The 19,152-nt window shown below is 35.9% G+C and overlaps 1 protein-coding gene across 1 annotated transcript in view; it reads left to right on the forward strand.

Moving 5' to 3' along the window:
- Window positions 1–19,152, forward strand: part of C2H8orf34 (chromosome 2 C8orf34 homolog) — a 168,976-nt gene that overhangs the window by 39,183 nt on the left and 110,641 nt on the right. Inside the window, exon 4 of the mRNA XM_035563073.1 lies at window positions 6,344–6,472. Within this exon, the coding sequence (XP_035418966.1) occupies window positions 6,344–6,472 (129 nt within the window). The remainder of the gene's footprint in view (window positions 1–6,343; window positions 6,473–19,152) is intronic.

The following is a 19,152-nucleotide window of genomic DNA, read 5'->3' on the forward strand; positions in this document are numbered from 1 at the left end:
TCAAGTAACTTCCAAGCCATTTCCCAAAGTCCAGTTGGAAGCCTATCACTAGTGGCATGCTTAGGGGACCAGTACTGAGACCAATACTATTTAATAGTCTTTATTAATACCCTGGACAATGAGATAGCATGTTCTCTTAGAACACTTGCAGATGAGACCAAATCATGGGAATCAGTTGGTATTCTGGGTGGCAGGGCTACTATTCAGAAAAGACCTCAGCAGGTTGAGAAGTAGGCTGAGAGGAGCATCATGATGTTTAATACAGGCAAATGCAAAATCGTGCATCTTGGATGGAAAAGCCTTGTGCAATAGTATAAACTGAGGTATGAATGGCTAAAAATAGCTTTGCAGAAAAGGACCTTGGGTGCTGGTAAACAAGAACTTAAATACGAAACATCTGTGACTGTGTGCTCTTGCAGCACTGAAGGTAAGCTGCATATTGGGCTGCATTAGCAAATGTAGCCGGCAGTGTTTGTTGCTTTTGAGATGGCATCTGGAGTATGTCACACTAGGCACTGGAGCAAGTCCAGCAGAGGTGCACCATGATGATGAGGGATCTAGAGCACATGAAGTACAAGGAAAAGCTGAAGGAAGTTGGTTTGTCCGTTCTGAAGAATGCTAAGGAGAAATGTCATTGTCATCTCCAACTATTACATTGGAGGGTGTACAGAAGACATACCAAATTCTTCTTGAAGGTGTGCAGTGAAAGAGGCAACAAAAATGACATGGTCTGATTTTTGGTTTGTCCTGTGCAGAGTGAGGAGCTGGCTCGATAATCTTTGTGGGTCCCTTCTAACTCAGGATATTCTATGATTTTAGAAATCCTTTCCAGCCTAACTATCCTCTGATTCCATGCTTTCCTGTTTATACCCTTTCCCTTTTTTTAATTCATAGCACTGTTGTAAACCTTGTGTACTTGTGTTATTGTCACAAAATGTTCACCCTTGCAAATATCTCTATTCAACATTTTGAAAATACATTAAGTATATAATCAATTTTCTTGTGTATTTAAACTATATTTTTTTAAATTGCGATCACAGCAATGTGCCTTTTTGTCATATCTTGCTTCTCTTATTTTCTGCCAACAACCAAATTAATACTGACCTTTTTTGCTGGGTTTACACCATAATCAGTGGCCCTTTCAGCCACTCAGATCAGTGGAAAGTAATCACGTTCAGCAGCAATTCATTACTCTGTCCAGACTTTCACAACATATTCTATCTGGTTTGTGCCTTCAGCTTGTACCTCAAAACATTTTTGGGACTCAATGTAAGTTGTTCCCAAAACCTCTTCAAAGAGGTAGTAAGGACTCTACCTAAGACATGGAATATTTGGGGCCTGCTGAGATCTAAAGATTTATTCCCAGATTTGTGTAAAATAAACAAACAAACAAAAAAAAGAACAAACCTCTCCCAGCGTTTCCTACAAGCACATACCCGACAACCTAAAAAGCCCCCCAAAGCTGCCAAAACGAAACCAAAATTTAATGGAACCCATCAGTTGTAAGAGGTTCTGTTGCAGAACTTTGTCTAAGGACTGTCTTGTTCAAATGATCCTGAACTTGTAAGTTTATTCAGGGTTAAGAAGAACTGTCAGTTCATAGGAATCTTTGAAAACACCAGGAGAATTGATTTATTTAATTAGTAAATATTTTTACCTTCAGCAAAGCTGTTGTTGATTGCAGTGTGCATGTTATTCCTGCACAGATCTCTCTTTCTTATGCATTCATCTTTTTTAGTGCAAAGATTCCTCCAGTTTCTCCTGACTGTTATCTCAGTTGCACCTGAAACAAACAAACAGGAAAGCCTGGTGTCTTAGGGGTCTAAGTATTTGTTTGTAAAACCATGTTTAAACTTCTACTGTTGTATGGCAAGGGAAGAGTCCTGAAGCTAGGGCTCAAAGTGTGTGTGTGTTTAATTAAATGTTTGGATGATGACATTCTGTATTTGAAGAATAATAAATTTTAAACTTTTAAGTAATTTGTGAAACAGACTTGCTTCCCAGCAAGCTACTCTTAGGTAAATTAGGTTGATTTCTTTACCACTTTCATATTAAATCAGATCACAGATCATTCTTTCACTCTACTTCAGTTCACCATTCTCTTTCCAGGTTTCCATATCCCATTTACAGCATTGTATGTTTCTAATTGCCTGTGGTCTGTCTAGTACCGTAGTCTATCATTCACTTAGCCTTTTAGTATCCAGCTACTGTGTAAACCAGTTTTATCTGAATGCTCTTACAAGATTTAAATGCCTGGGTAATTTTATGATCAGTAACAACACTTACATTTTTGTTCTTTGGGATGTAAGTTGGCCATACAATGTATTAGTGAAATGTAGCACCTAGTCTAAGGACTTTTCTCCTGCAATGAGCAGGTATGTGCATGAGTAAGTGGCCTCTTGCCGTATCATAGGAATGACTTTTCCATGAACCTACTGCTGGAGGATTTAATGAGTAATTGGTCTGATTCTGTCTGCAAATTATGTTTTGAAAAGACAGGTATATGCAGATGAAAACAATACTGATCTTGTACTATTATCCAATAGAAAATAACGGTCAGGTGATTTATGACAGAATTCATAGCAAATCTGACATGATTTTGAGGAATGAGTGAGTATAGAAAAAAGGAAGAAGGTTGGAAATTAATGAATGGATTTTACTAAATGTGAAGAGAGATGCAGATGAAAATGGTATATGATGGACTTCATACAAAAGAAGGTCATGTATTGAGCGTGTCCAGAGAAGGACTGCGAAGCTTCTGAATGACCTGGAACACAAGTCTTATGAGGAGTGGCTGAGGGAACTGGGGCTGTTTAGTCTGGAGAAGAGAAGGCTCAGGGGAGACCTTATTGCTTTCTACAGCTACCTGAAAGGAAGTTGTGGGGAGATGGGGATCAGACTCTTCACAGATAGCTAGTAATAGGACAAGAGGGAATGGCCTCAAGTGGTACCACGGGAGGTTCAGGTTGGAAGTTAGGAGACATTTCTTCTCAGAAAGAGCAGTCAGGCATTGGAACGGTTGCCCAGGGAGGTGGTGGCATCACTGTCCCGGGGGGGGATGTTTAAGGAAAGGTTGGACGTGGTGCTGGGGGACATGGTTTAGTGGGTGATATTGGTGGTTGGGGGACAGTTGGACCATCTGATCTTGGAGGTCTTTTCCAACCTTAATGATTCTATGATTTCAAAAGATATCAAGGAAGGGTCGTATAGTGTTTATACAGTTCTGCATGCTTCACATAAAGCCATTTACTTTAAATGACCAGAATTTAGTATCCATTCATTACTTGGATGACTAGGTAAGTAAAAAGAACTATGTCTTCTAGAAGTAATAAAAGTTTCAGTCAGATCTAATTCTGCATTTCTTCCCCCTCAGTTTTGGCTCAACAGAATAAGTTGTTGAAACAGAAGTGTTCCATGACAGCATATCTGTTCTGATACATTTTCACCGAAATACAAAATGGTTCATTGAAACAGACTGTACTGACCAACACGCAGAGCAAATTTCTACTAGGCTTTTGAATGCTTTCCCACCATCCATCCCATCCCACCATCCCAGTGAGATGCAGGACAGTCCAACCTTCTGGTGTTTGTGGAACATTTCACTGTAAGTAGGGATCAGACCATCATCTCTTGGGCAAGTTTCCCTACTTTCCAAGGATAAAGTAATGAAACTCTCATGTTCCTGATGCAGGTTGGTTTGTATATCAAACAACTGCTAATCCTGGAAGCTCCACAGCTGTTGAGTGTAACTGAAGTTTGATTCATTCAGCATCTGTCATGGGTCCCATGACAAATTTTATTCTGAAATTATATGATTTCTCAAAAAATCTATCCTTTGGTATTTTGAAAAATGTCATTTTTTTCAAATTGACATATCATATTCTAACTTGTTGAAATTTTCTGCAGCTTGGAAGCTCTAAACTTTGGCTATATTCGTACATGATTTTACTGTATGAAATTATTTTCTGCTTTTATTTTGGTGGTGCTGTGAAGTTTCTGTACTATGGTGAGTTCAGTATAGTGTTGTACACAGAAAGAAAATTCTGTCAAACTGGTAGTAAGTAGGTTAGAGTGAGTGATGGTATAGAATATATTGTTTGTACAATGAAGGGAGAAGGTGAGATTGCTGAAAAAGTAGGCAGTAAAAGCACGTGATCTCAGTATGAAACTAAAGTGAGTAAAACTAGAATAAATGTAGAATTTCTTTGCTAGTTTACTAAATATTTGTATTTAGAGTTAGAAGTTCGAAAAGTTTAGAAAAATACTAAAAGGAACGTTTTGTTTTCTGTAAATAAGAGAAAGGATGAGAAATACTGAAATTGTTCTGTTTAGTTGAAGTTACTTAGGAATGGAGGGAATTTTTGGTCACACAGAAATTTACATAACTTCTAATGAACGTTGTGCTTCCTAAAACAAGGAATCATAAGGTAAATGATTGGCTTTTAAAAGTAATAACAAAGATTCTAAGGCTGTCCATCTGAGTAGAGGCCAATCACCACCCTAATACGTTAAGGTCTCTTTCTATTCACTAGAAACTACCATCATTTGTTATTGCCAGTCCTCAGAAGGAAATACATGGCATCTTTTTTGAAGACAAAGCAGAACCAGGCTTACATTTTCACTCCAACTTCCCTTCTCCTTTCTGAGACTTCCTGTGTCTCTTTCATCCTAGTCTTTTCAGTGTATGTCCTTTTTAAAACCTTCTTTGTCTTCTGTTTTTGAGAATGTCTGTAATTGCAGTCTAATATATTCACATTCCTAATACTTACTCAGGTTCCTGAGTAGGTGTTACAGAATAAACCCTGGGTTATCAGACTCTGTATAGATGTCCAGTTTATAGATAATTTGGTGTATGTCTACAGTAAAGGGAATCACATTTTTCTACCCTACCCTACCCTACCCTACCCTACCCTACCCTACCCTACCCTACCCTATCCTTTGTGACAGAAGGACTTAAACATAATATTGTCCTTTTCCTTATCTGGCTATTGAATGAACTTCAACTTTCCGTTTTGGAGTTGATCCAAAGTGGAACAGATTCTGTATTTGCACATAGGGCAGTCAGGAATAAGGCAGATTTCTATAGCAGCACTTATTTAACGTATTTTGCAATAGCTACCAGAACTTGAAGTCTGAGAGTAATTTCCCCATGTCATCATAAAAGTACTTTGAAATTACAAATGATCATAAGATTCTACTTGTTGTTGCAGTCTTACAGGAGTCTGCAAGTTTCTTCTTAGTGTTTCATGAAAATGAAGTTTGTAAGCATAGATTAGTTGACAGCTGTCAAAATTGAAAATAAAAATTTCAAAGAAGATATTGGACATATCTTTGTAGGTTTTGTTTTTGAAGTTATTTTTAAATGAGTAGTGATCAACCACTGATAAATGCAGCTGTTTTTTTCTGTTGGGAATGTGGACAAAACATCATCATCTTCATGGCAGCATGTGCATTTCTCAGTGTGGTAATGCTGTGTTTGAAGACAACTCAACAATTTCATTTGGTTGAGAAGGCAGTAGTTCCAGACATAGCATTATTTTTGTTTTAATTTCTAAAAATTGTTAAAATACTCACATTGGTCAGTGCAACTCCGAGTACTGTGAGTCCGAAACACCTCATGGAAATCCTTCTCTTTTTCTCAGCTATTGTAGGTGAGGTTAGCTCAGCAGTTGAGAAACTTATTTTAAAATTGAGTCAAAGGTTTTGGTAATAGGTAACATGTAGAAGACTGAGCTCAGGACTGCACTTCCCAAAGACTGTGTTTATTTACTCTGTCAGAATAAAGACTATACAGCTTGAGTAATAGCGCTATGTTTTGTTTCACGGTTTTTATGGACTGTGCTAGCCACACTTTATGATTTTATTTATTTTTTAATTTTTTTATTTTCATGTTGGTTAGAAAGCTTTTTGTAAAATGTTTTTTTTTTTTTTTAAATGACTAGCAAAGCCAAAAATACTGTTTATTTTTGTCATTTTTCCTTATTGACCCCTAAGACACATATTTTTATTTTGATGTAGTTGAAGCAACTTCATATACTACCTTCTTATCTCATTTTTATGTTTCTGCATTACTTTTATTATTTTTAATTGTTAGCATTAATTATTCCTGTTTGCTGATTAATTCAACCATAATAATCATCCTGAGTATGCATTTGTTCATGTTTTCATTTTTATTTCACATTGACCAAAGAAAATATTTCCAGCTGTTAAAATAGGATAATTAAGCAATTTCCACTCAAGATTCTTGAGCTTGTAAACACATTGTGCAGCTTTTTTTTTTTTTCTGCTGTAGGAGTATGAACTACCAAATCTAAACTTCATGTATATATCTGTGTATATTTAGTGCCAAGGTCAATAGAGCATCCTAAATGGGATTGGAGGACAAAACCGGAGAACCATGATTTTGATGAGCTAAATCATATTCTTCAAGAGAGCAAAAAACTTGGAAAAGCCCTTGAGAATCTGTCTCGCAGTAAGTTGATTGATTTTAGTTTTTTTAATGTAACCGTGCAGCCTGAATTGTAATCTGGAAGTATATATCAAGAAGGTAGTCTTCCATTCAATTAAGAGTAAGTTCATTGACATCTGCAGTTAGATTCTGGTTGAGGAGGTTCACAGAATGTCTGAGGCAATTTAGCAGCTCGCGTGCTGACTGAAACTACTTCCCCTGCACCTCCTTTTTTCTTGCATTGGTTTTCTGCCAGCTTAGCGAGATGAATTAGCTCATAAAGAAATCAAACACAAGAACCTGGTGTAAGGAAAATGGCGGGAACGTGCAGCAGTGAGACTGCTCCTTTGGGTGTTAACAATTAGGTAGGTTTAAACATTTGTCAAACCTTAACCTCATTGATGGAGATCAGACCTGCTACTGAAAAGCAATTAGGTATTTTATATCCTTGATCCCAGTTAATTCCTTACAGTTTTCAAAAGCAATTCAGATAATTTAAAGCATGTTAAATAAATACTCTGAAATTTGGTAACCAATTATAAAAAATAATCTCAAGGTTTATCCCTTAAGAGACATAGTGAAACAGGAGCAGTATTTAAAAATAGCATTCTCACGTAAGGAATAGCTCTGAGGTATGTTGTTAGTCTGAAGTACGTTGATGAGAGCAAACACTACTAACAACTATCAAAGTGTGAAAAGTACTCAGCCATGGAACATGAAAACTGAGTATGATGTGGTCTGTGAGCCAGGATATGGGAGACATTTGAATGACAAATATTTAATTTCTCCTCTCATTAAATTTTATCCCCGGCACTTCTTGATTCAATGAAGAAATTTCAGATGGTGATATCAGAAACAAAGCTGAATGAAGAATGGAAGATCTGTTTTGTTAAGTATTTTGAGATTTGATGTTTTTCTGAGTCGGGTCAAAAACCCCAAACTAGTTTGCCCAAATTCCCTCTCTCCCAAATGTTTTAGGTTGATCACATGAATTATGCTCTGAGAAATTTTTGTATTACTTATAGTAGTATAGTACAGGTCTCTTTTCAAATACATTTCTCATAAACTGGTCTATCTGCCTTTTCTCCTCTAAGGAGCTGAAACAACTCCTGACTGGATCTCTGGTTTGCAGCCCCAGCATTGCCTGACAGTATTACTGTGACATGTGTGAGTCTGTCATTTTCAAGCCTTTCTCCTTGTAACCAGGCTTAACACAGAGTCAGAAGCAACTTTTTTTTTTCTTTTTTCTTTTTTTTTTTTCAGTTTCAGAGAGAGTTATTTATTCTCTGTCTGGAAATACAAAGCAGTCAGAGGTGAGAGTTCAGTAATAAAGGTCTAAAATCCACCCTTCAGTCCTACGTCTTTTCTGTCCTTGTGAATATTGTGTAGGTTCCACTGAGCTCCCACATTCTTATACTTAAAATACAGTTTGCAGCATTCTGTGCCTCTTTTTGCCAAAGAGTTTTCTAATTGGAGTGCAAAACCACTGCAGCTCTTCTGAGTCCTATGCTTGGACTGAACATGAATATACCTGGTCAATGTAGTTGGAGTCAGGTTTTTGTAGATTTATGTCACAAATGATACATTCTTTGCTATTTCTTGCTAATACTTGATGTTTTCTGGTGATTTGTCAAGATAATACAGAATTTTACTCCTATCCTCCAGAGTCTTTTAATTCACTTGCAACGTGATGTAACGTTCACTTTCATGAATGTGCTTTCTATTTCTTCATCCAGATCATTAATGGAAATATTGTCAGACCTCTTCATGATTCCATTTCAGATCTGACAACCAGCCCTTGAAAGCTACTCAGTAAGTGCATTTTTCCCACCAGATGTTTCTCTACCTAGCAGTGATTTCACCTAGAATATATTTCTCTAATTTGACTATCACCTAGGACAGTAGACAAAGTCTTATAATAGCTTAAGTATTTTACATCTACTTCTTCGTCTTATCCACTAAGTTTCCAAGTTGAGAAAGCAATTAGACTGATATGATATGATTTGTTCTTGGTAACTTCGCGTCAGCTGGTTCTTATCACCTTTCCTATCCATTAGATATTTATAAACAATTTATTTAACAATTTTGTCAAATATTTTTGCTGCTGTCAGATTTAAGCTGGCTGGTTAGTAATTCCCCGTGTCTTCCCCTTTTCTTTTCTAAAGAAGGATGGGGTATTTGCCCTTTTCTGTCCTCCATTCATGGTAGACAGTTGCTAATGTTTCCAAGGTTTCTTCAACTAGTTTGTTAGGTGCTTTAGAGTGAATTTCACAAGATTCTGCCAACTTGAGTGTATCTAAATGATCAGAATATCTTTCAGCTTTCTCTCGTCTGGCTTGTAATTTTCCCATCTTAAAATCACTAGCATTAAGCATCTGGCCACAATTAATCTTTTTTCTTTTTTTCTTTTTTTTTTCTTTTCTTTTTTTCTTTCTTTCTTTTCTCTCTCTCTTTTTTTTTTTTTTGTAAAAACTGAAGCAGTGAAGCTATTGAACATTGAGATTTCCTTGTATCATCCATTGTTTGTGTCCCTTCTCTACGATGTAGTAGTTCTGTATTTTACTTTATCCTCCTCTCCTAATGTGTTTATAGTATCTTTTCTTGTGACTTTATTTTTGTTCTTTGATAGTTGTTACTCATTTTCACTTTAGCCTTTTTGGTTGTATCATTTAAACATTTGTGTCAGATTAATTCTAAACTGTATGTCCCTGTTTCCAGTCTTTGTACTCCTTTTCGGATAATTTCAGGAAATAAATCTGTTCTCTGCTGTGATTTCTTCCATATTAGGATGATATAAAATAAAAATAAGATTAAAATTAAAACTGCAATATATGAAAAGTTTGGAAAAAAGAAGAGGTATAATTTTGAAAATAAAACTAGTCTTATTATTCCAGAGGGAATAGAGTTTGCACATAGCAAATATTGTGGAGGGATTCAACAAAGGGACATGTCCAGGGCTTTGAAAGTCAGACATGAGAAATTCATACTGTGCTAGATCCAATGATTCCTTATGGTGAATTTTACAAAAACCACGACAAGGTCCCACAGCTATCTTCAAGCCTGTGTTACTGCTTGCTTTTGGTATATAAGTCATTGCTTTTGATTCTACAGGCATGTCAAGTCTGTAAGTCCAGTGCTACATTTGATACTAATCACGTTTCCAAGCAGCATGTGACAGGTAGTGGGCTCAGCAAATGGATCCCAACATACTATCCATGGCTCTTTACAACACATTTCATTTTTCAGTATTTTAACAGGGAAGAATGCCATATAAAGTTGGCCATTTGAAATTAAATGATATTTCCATTAAGTCCTGGAATTCATTTCCATTTTTAAAGATAAAGATATGCTTTGGATCTTGTACTGAGTTTCTAGGACTCCACAGACTTCATTGCCTGCTATGCAGATGACACAGCCTTTGTTAATTAAACTCTAGTTTCTATTGCTTCATCTACTGCTAGATCTCAGCTTTGAAAGAAACCCATGCACCTCACACAAAATTAAAACTGTCTGAAAGCTTTGGAGGGTGAGACTCAGACAGTTGGATGTCTCATCTCTCCTATGTTCAGTATGTTTGTATTTGGAATCATACTATGTTTGTATTTGGAATCATCTTCCCAAGTACCATCAAGACAATATAAGCAATTCTGTACTCCGGTAGGTCCAAGAAAACAACAGACTTCACACTCAATGCTAAAGATATCTTGAGTATTGAGAGACTTGAGAAGAATATTGCCATAATAATGGTCTAAGTGTATTGGAGCTTGGTGACTCAAGTATACCATTTTCTAGAGGTCAACCCATGTCAAGAACATGGGTTTCATTTGCTTGTCCAATCACCTGTGTGTCATTGAAGTGTATTTTGAACTATCAAGTCAATTATTTTGGAGACACTTTGGTTTATGAAACGACAGGAATATGCTGCATTTTCCTTATGCATGTTTCATTTTCTTTGATTGAGAGGCCACTCTTCTTTATTGCCATACTTCTTCCTTTGCTGATCCTAAATAAGAAGTGTCATGCTGTTTCACATGTATGCTCTTCTATTTCCAACTCTGGCCTGTTTTCTTTTTAAAAAGAGTTAAAATCTCCTGCATAGCTGAGGTTCTTTCTCATAAATAGACGTGTCTTAATCCCCAGTCTAAGGTTGGAAAGATGCATAACGAGATGGAAAACAGTGAATTATGAATGTTATGAGTGGGGGGAAATAAGGACCAAATCATCAAGAGTTTCCTTCAAAGTAGGCATGAAGTCTGACTGCTTTGTGAGCACCTGTGCATCTTTTATGTGAACAACGAAGGACTTGAGTGCGTATTGGACGTTTCCATTTACACGTGGTAACAGCATTTCATGACATTTAATGTATTCTACTGTGAGATGAGTATATTTTCATAATTACACATAGACTTTTAACAGAGCTAACCAACGGTTTGTTAGTAAAGTTTGGATTCTTGTTGAATCCAGGTGTATACCACAAATTAGGAGGGAAGAAACAAACTTATGCTTTGAATTCAATGGGTGTTCTAAGGTCAGAAGAAGGGTAGTAAGTTAACATTAACCAAAGCTATTTGGGAATCCATCCAACTCAGTCTGAGGGAACCCCAGAAATAATGGTATCTAGCTATAGCCAACAGAAGAAAAGTGTTCTGTATTTCTTAGTTTGGAAGGGGAGTAATCAACAATGAATCAGTACACTAGAAAGCCCCCAACAATCTAGTAGGAAATACTGTTGCAAGAGGACCATAAAGAATTGTAGAATCACTGAATGGTTGAGGTTGGAAGGGACCTCTGGAGGTCATCTGGTCCAACCCCCTGCTCAAGCAGGCCTGCCTAGAGCTAGTTTAGCAGGACCACGTCTAGATGCCTTTTGAATATCTCCAAGAATGAAAGAGCTCTTAATCCCTCCAGAGTATCTCAAACTGTTACTTCTTATAATGTTAGAGGATCAGCTGCTGTTTATATATAGCCTAAGAAAGACAAGTGTGATCTTATGGGGAGGAAGATAAGCAACAAGAGTAAAACTCTCATAATAACGGTACAACTAGTTCAAAAAAATGATCAGAATATGTTAGCAAGCTACTAAAATATGTTCTGTTTATGGATGAACCTGTGAGTACGTGGGATGTGAGAAGATGGATATACACCATGAACTATTTCAATGTGTTTAGCAGTCTCTGAAACACATTAGGATGGGTTTTCACTAGTAAGATTCTACACTATAGGAAGTTATTAATGATTTACAGACTGCTTATGGAAGATGTACTTTAATGGAATGCAACTAACATTTATCAGAGACCTCTAAAATTTCCCATTGAAACTAGATATTTCTGATGATGATACAACTATGAATGCAGCTTGCATGACATCTTACTAGACTTTTATCAGTCACATCTTACAGGTGGCATTGTTTTAAGACTTAATACCTTATTTATTTATTTATTTATTTTTAAGTCATGCATAGCTGTTGGTCTGAAATACACTTTAGTCTATAAAATGACTTACCCAGTCAGTTGAGAATCTAGCCATAAATATGTTCTCTTAATTGAACCACAAAGCTAGTCGTCAGTATTCTGTAGAGGCTTTTTTCTTTCTTCTGTTCAGGCTGAACTTTAAAATCATGTTATCCTTGTGTGAGATCAATATTTGTGATTTATTTTGAGATCGACATTTTTAGATAAGCTCAATCAAACCTTTAAGGAAGATAATTTTATCTCAGTACTGCAGCTGTTATCCAATACTGCTTTTGCTTATAAAATCTGTTTGCTTTTAGTGTGATGTATGAGTAATAATACAAAATAATGATATTTTCTGAGATTGAAACGGGAAGAATGTGAACATAATTATTGCTATTCAATTATAAAGTAGGGCTTATATGGCATGGAGATCACCATGACTTCAGTTATAAGTATCTTTTTTCCTACAGATGTTAAATTTTTAATTACCTTTGTTGAGGTATTTGCCATTCTGATCCAATGTGCTCTAAGCTTCAGGAATAGAGTCTCTTTCTGAGTTACAGTGCCTTTTCTGAAACAGTATTTGGCTTGGTAAAAAATTCCCTAATGCTATTGTGGAACTGGGACTTGTGTGACTGCCATTGCAGATGCGTTACTTTCTAATCCTTAGATAAAGGTGGTTGGCATTCATGGGGTAGTAGGAAGGTGGGCTATATTCTTGGCTACTGGCTGTTTTGGGCTACTCACATTAACTAACCTACTGCACTATACACCTTTCTCTGATTATTCTCTTCTGATGTGACCTCGGTTTAGAAAAGTGTCTGGGACATAATATTTGATACTTTATTTGTATTTTTTTTTCCTGATTCATTACTCTTTAAACCTAATCCTGAAATTTGTATTCTCCATTAGAGCCATTCAGAAATTTGGATATAACAATGCTGCATGCCTGAAGCACAAATTCTTTTTCTGGGGATTTAATTATAATTATTATATTTTAAGTTGCCATTGGAAAGAGAGTTTAAATCCATCTTTCCTAGATGATGACTGTACTAATGTATAGTGTGCTGCTTTGCTAGTATTTGGTGCCTTGTAGATGACACTGTTTTCCTTTTTCATGTATGGCTAGATGTTGAATGGCATATTGTCCTAACTCAATATGGATACACCTACAGAAATTTTATGCATAGTTGCTTAACAATAGAGTGATATACGACATCTCTGGCAATAAAAAATCACTGGATTATTACTGGAGGAAATAGGGCTCATTTTGAAAGCTGTAAAAAGACTCAGTGTATGTAAATAATATAAGAATGTCAATTATGTCAGTCAATGGCAAATCTATATCTATTACATTGTTCCTACGTAGAAGTATCTGAGCTGGTTTGGTTCCTGTGTACGTTTTCCAAATCAGGGGGAAATGTTTTGTTTGCTGCAACCAGAGCAACCATTTTCTGTCCTTTGTAATCCAAGGATGCTGTGAAACAGGAAATCTAAATTTACCTTGTGTTCACTACTTGATGCAAACAGGCACAGGAGCTAATAATTCGTAATTTGCTATCCTGCCAACAGCAGTATGGCAACTGTCTGGTGCATGAAGTTTTGCTGTGGGAAACAGAAGTACAGCTGAGATGACCTGACCCACCAGCAAGGGAACATATGCTTCTCCTGATTTGCTGTAAATGGGAGTCAACTGCTGGCCAGTTGATATACGATGATACGTATTCCTGTGTTTATGCTCAAAGCTGCAGTATTAACAATGGTAGAATAATAATGGAGTTTGTTACAGAACCTGTAATGCACTAGGAGTTTGGCAGTCCAGCCATCCACAAGTTCCCTGACCAAGACCAATCATAAGAACAAGTTTTCTAAAGTTAGTCAGGATTGCCTTAGGAGGTCTTAGTTCCAAACTCTGTATATCAAAACCAGAATGCTTTGTTTGCTGTGTAGGAAAACTGGCTGTTGGGAGCTCTGTGGCCATCTTCTGGATGTTTAGGAAAATGCATAAGCTATTTGTAACTCCCATTGGGCAGAATGATGGTATTCTAACATAAGTTAAAGTAGTAACATTTTATTTTCTTTTGACTAGGAATGCATTGTGCATTTGGAAAATATGCGTCTTTAAAAAAATCTCAGCTTATTTTTATTGTATTTCTTCCTGTAGTTATTTAAGGAGCACAAATAGAAGTAAAAATGGTAGATGTCTCTGAAGTTTCACAAGCTTTTTTCTCATTGGAATACCTATTCTATAGTTTCAGGTATGTATAGAATATGAAGATATTGCAAGATTTTGAACTAGTATAAAGCTTCTCAGGAATAATGCAGCAGGCAGGTAATTTAAGATTTGCCATTTCAAAAAGACCTGAACTCATACAGTACCTGCTGTTTTGAAAATGAATTTTATGTTATTGAACTTTGAGCATCGAAGTCTGAAAATCACTTTCCAAAAAGGAATAATACCACAGAGTGGAGAGACATTATGTACTTCATTAGTTTTATTTGTTACAGGGGAGCAGCAGCAAATGAAACTGTTCTGCTAAGAACTGCATATGAAAGAGCTAGGCATTTTTAAGGTTCATAGAATTATTAACAATGTGTTTTATGTTTTCTTTTGTTTTCTTTTGTTTTTGAAAGAAAGTTAATTCCTGATGAACTAGAAATTAAGCAGGATGTCTCAGGCAGAAGGTCTTTATCGTGGAAGATACTCTTTATAAACTGAAAAAAAATATATATTTTATTTCATTATTACATGGTGCAGATACATTTTGGGAGGTGGCGTTTTCATCAAAGAAGGTGCTTTAATGATCACTTTCATTTCTCCATTCTTACTGTTCTGCTGTTTCAAAATTGCCATATGGGTGGAAGATTGGGAACAGAAATCTAAGATATTTGTGAAAGAACAAATAAGAGTTTTGTACATGTATGGTCAATTTAATAAACCATGTTTGTTTTTACTGCTGTTTTTTGGTTTTATTAGTTTTTTGTTTGTTTGTTTTTTAAAGGCATGATAATCAACCAGTCTAATATTTTAGGTACAAAAAACAAACAAAAAAACCCATGTAAGTTGCAAGGTTAATATAATGCGACATGCTTTTGGGGAATCTGCTTAATGCAGGCGTGATAATACTAATTAAAGTATAAGTATAAAGTTGCATTATTATATTACATTGGCTTGTAGATGTGTTTCCTTTAATCCTATTGTGCCAGAACTTTCTTGCAATCAGAAGGTACCTTGTTCTTCAAATTCTTTTCAAAAACTGTGCTATTGACAAGATGAAAGTGTTTCAATTGAGACTGGCTGTGCCAGCATGAACAGCCCCACTCCAGATTTGCTACTGATTGGAGATGGCAGTAGTTGTGGCTGTGGAGCATTTCTGAAGGACTGTGAAAGCATGTTCAGACCAATTACTTTGTTGTTCCAGCACCCTCATAGCACAGAGAGTCATTACATTCAAAAGCAGAAACAAGTGCCCTGAATCTGTGTAATTCACTGGACAGCCAAGTGGGCTATGTCCTTGTGAAGCCTGATCAAAATTCAACACCCTTAATTAATTACCAAAGGGAGGATTTTTACAGACATAAAATTGGCAGACAGATAGCTAACTAATTCCCACTGTAAACCTTGCCTGTGAACCTAAGCTGATGGTGGCAAGCAAAGCTCTCACCCCTTTAATCAGAGTACTGCACTTTTTCTTTGCAAAAAGTAAGAATGGTGGGACTATTGTGTAGTTGTCAATCATAGTATGATATAAAACTATAGCAAACATTGTCTGTGAGAAACAGCTGCTCTGAGAGAAAGGGTAAAGTACGCTCCTTTATTTCTGAAGGATTTGCCTTTGACATCAGAAGACTTTCTCCAACAAAGGGAGAAGAACTTTTTCAACAGTCCCCTTCTTATCCACTGCTCAGTTAGTGGCTTGAGGCAGAACAATGATGAAGCAGCCCTAAAACTTCCATTCTCTACATTCAGCATCACGTAGAGTCAGGCTTTAAATGCTTTAAACTGAAGGAAGTCAGAAACAATTGTTCCTAATAACTTATATTCTAACAAAGCTATTGGATTCAAGTTTGAACAAACTGGGTATGCCAGTTTCTCTGGTATTAGAGTTTTTTGTTGATTTGGATTAAGTTGTGATGAGAAATGGCCCCTTCTCGTGGAATACACTGACCCTTTGTCTCTAGCATTCTGTGATATTTACAATAACATTTTCCTATTTAGAATATATAAAAAGCATTTTTCTTCTTTTCTATTGCATGAAAGCCACATAGAAACAATGGAAATAACTGTACAAGGTACAGAGAGCATAACCAATTATTTGTTGTCAGATATACAAAATAAAGTGGAAAGAGTTTTGTTTTAAAAATTCTGATCTCAAGATATTAGTAATTATGGGAATCAGAGAGAGCAACCATTGTTACCATTATTTTGTAGGAATTAGTGTTTTTTGAAGTTGTCACTGTACTGCTTGAAAATAGTGTAACTGACAGTAACCTATATGACTACCAAAAAGTCACAGAGTCATAGAATCACAGAATCATCTCAAGAGTATGCTAAGAGTTAAGAGAATAATAGAAATCCTAAATACTCTTGTATGGTAATTATGAATATCAATTTCTCTAGTTGCTTTCTCAAGGATTCTGGATTAAACTGTTTCCCTTTTTAATGTTGTGGTAGTATATACAATGAGATTAATTCTGTGTTTCATTCTCAGGTTATATTCTTTTTTTACAGTCATTCCAGGTTTTTACTTGAAGAACCACAGTGTGAAAACTGGAGCCTGTATTATTCCACATGCACCCAAAAAATCACCTCACTCTTACGATTTTCTGTCTGCTGCACACAGGAGGAGTGCATCTCCTCAATTTCAGCAATGACATTTTGTTAGTTTGGCAACTACAAAAGAAAATTTATAAGAGTGGGCATACACTAATGCAGTAAAATCTTGGGGAAAAAAAAAAGAGCAGCAATTTTAAACCCACCTTTTATGGCTTAATTTATCTTGTTCTCTGCTAATTGAGTTGTTTTAACAGTAATTAAAATAGTTTTGTTAATATTAATGGGGCTTAAACCATAACATAAAGATCTTTATGACTGGCAGTATGGTAAATCCTACCTCCAGAAAAAGCCCCATGCCAAGATTACTGCAACAAGCTCTTTATGAAATTTCTTCCTTAGAATCTTTTTTCTTTTCTCTTGATTCCACATCAAAGAGACAGAGAAAAAGGGTTTTCAGGTTTGGTTCTGTGATTGCAAAGATAAGTTTTCTAAACTTTTAAAATCTTATTTTCGTAAGATGTCCTTGGATACTGCTTTACATCTACACATTTATCTGAGAAATATATTTAGTTTTGCTATCAAGCTACTGCTTGCAATTTAGAAGAGAGGAAACTTGAGGCATTCTGGTAAGTTGAATTACTGAGCTTACTCTCCTCTAAATTCAGAGTAAATTCTGGGGAAATGGTGGGACTTTTGCAGAAAAGCAGTGTAATAAAAGCACTCCTTCAAACTCTGGATGTTTCCCACTTTATGGGTTTACATGTAGCAGTCAGAGAAGCTAATAGATCTTTTTGGGTGGGGCATATAGTTGTGCATGCAGTTTTTCCAATTTGTCATTCAGTACTTCCAGTATTGATCTTTGATTAGCAAGATAGGCAGTTGAATAGTGAAAGCATTTGTCATTTTTTTGGAATGGAGTCTTACAAATGACATGGTTACCTTTTGTAGTTTCCTTTGCCATACATGAAAATAAATATACGTAATCAGTCAGTCAGCACAGGGAAAAATTGCTCCTGTTTATTCATAGTTTAAATTCTAGCAGCCGTTCTGTTCTGTAATGAACCTGCTTCTTTTCTGGGTTTACTCCCAGGTTTCAAAGACCAATTCACAGAGCATCCTCTGTGAAAGCACATGAAAAGGGCACCAACCTCTAATTTGAGGAAATAAACTCAAATCAGAACAAAATGAACTGTCTTAAAATTACAGGAACTTATTGAGAAGTTTGTATGTTTGGAGAAAGCATTGTGGTTGTAAAATGAATTGACCATGGTTGGGCAAAATAAGCCAAATATGATGGAGGGCTTGTTGATGGAAATCAAGTTTTCAGGGCTGATATTAAGAGAATTTTGAATTACATTTTTTTGCTACCTCCAAGAAAATATTTATCTGCTCTCTAGTAAGTGCCCATACAGCTTAGGGGATTGAAGAAAATAGATTTCATAACACATTAAAGTTCTCTTGAATGATTCAGGTTGGTGCAACCTGCTGATTATACTGTATGGACATTCGTGTAGTGTCTAGCCTAAATAAAAAACTTGAGTTCTTAAAACATACAAATAGCTGTGAGGGATGGAATGGTTAGACAAAATGAATCTTGTCAGTGTAATCTACTTTATCACTGCTGAATGATTGAAAGTATTCTTCCGAACTAAGAATTAGTAACATAGAGTTAATGATGTAATACAGTAAAAAAAAAATCATATAGTTAAGGTATACCAAATAGTGAGAAATAAAAAATGTTATGGAAATAAGCTTTTACTGTTGCAATCTTTAGTGTGATTTTAGGAAGAATAACTCTGTTCAGCTGAAACCACATATTTTGCAATATCATCAGTTGCATTCCTTAAAAGATGTCTTGATTACTCAATATGAATTAGAAAACAACTTTTAAGTACATATTCTTTTTATGCATGGGTACTTCCATTCTTTATTTTGACCACCTGGAGATGCTTTTCTTTGGTTTTTGAATGGAAGTTCTATGCTGGTAATCTTTCTTATCAAACCTCATGGGAACCTGGGAAATGCTTTGCTTTCAATAAATCAGAATTTTCAATATGATAGTATTAAATGTGTGATTAGTTGATCTCACCATGTGATATGACTGAGACATGTAGATATGTCATAAATTCTGAGACCAGCTATGCATATCTAATATGCTACAGGACAGCCATAGTTAAAAGAGTTTTGTGACATGATGAAAGCAAACACAGGAAAGACTCAGGCAGAAGGGCATGAGTCATGAAGGCAATACATAAGTTGTTGTTTAGAGGATTTTGAAAAACTGTTTTGCATTGGATTGTGAGATTTTATGAGATTTTACTCTCTTTAAGTTCCTTTGGTTTTCATAGAAACACTTTTATGTTGAACCATGGAAAAAGAGAGAAGGGTCATGCCCTTTTGCCCCTGTAATTGTATCATACTACTATGCATTCTGGTCAGGCTGAGATTTGCATAATGTGTCCATATAAATACTA

Source organism: Cygnus atratus, chromosome 2 (assembly GCF_013377495.2).
Source record: "Cygnus atratus isolate AKBS03 ecotype Queensland, Australia chromosome 2, CAtr_DNAZoo_HiC_assembly, whole genome shotgun sequence".
In the NCBI taxonomy this organism is placed as follows: domain Eukaryota; kingdom Metazoa; phylum Chordata; class Aves; order Anseriformes; family Anatidae; genus Cygnus; species Cygnus atratus.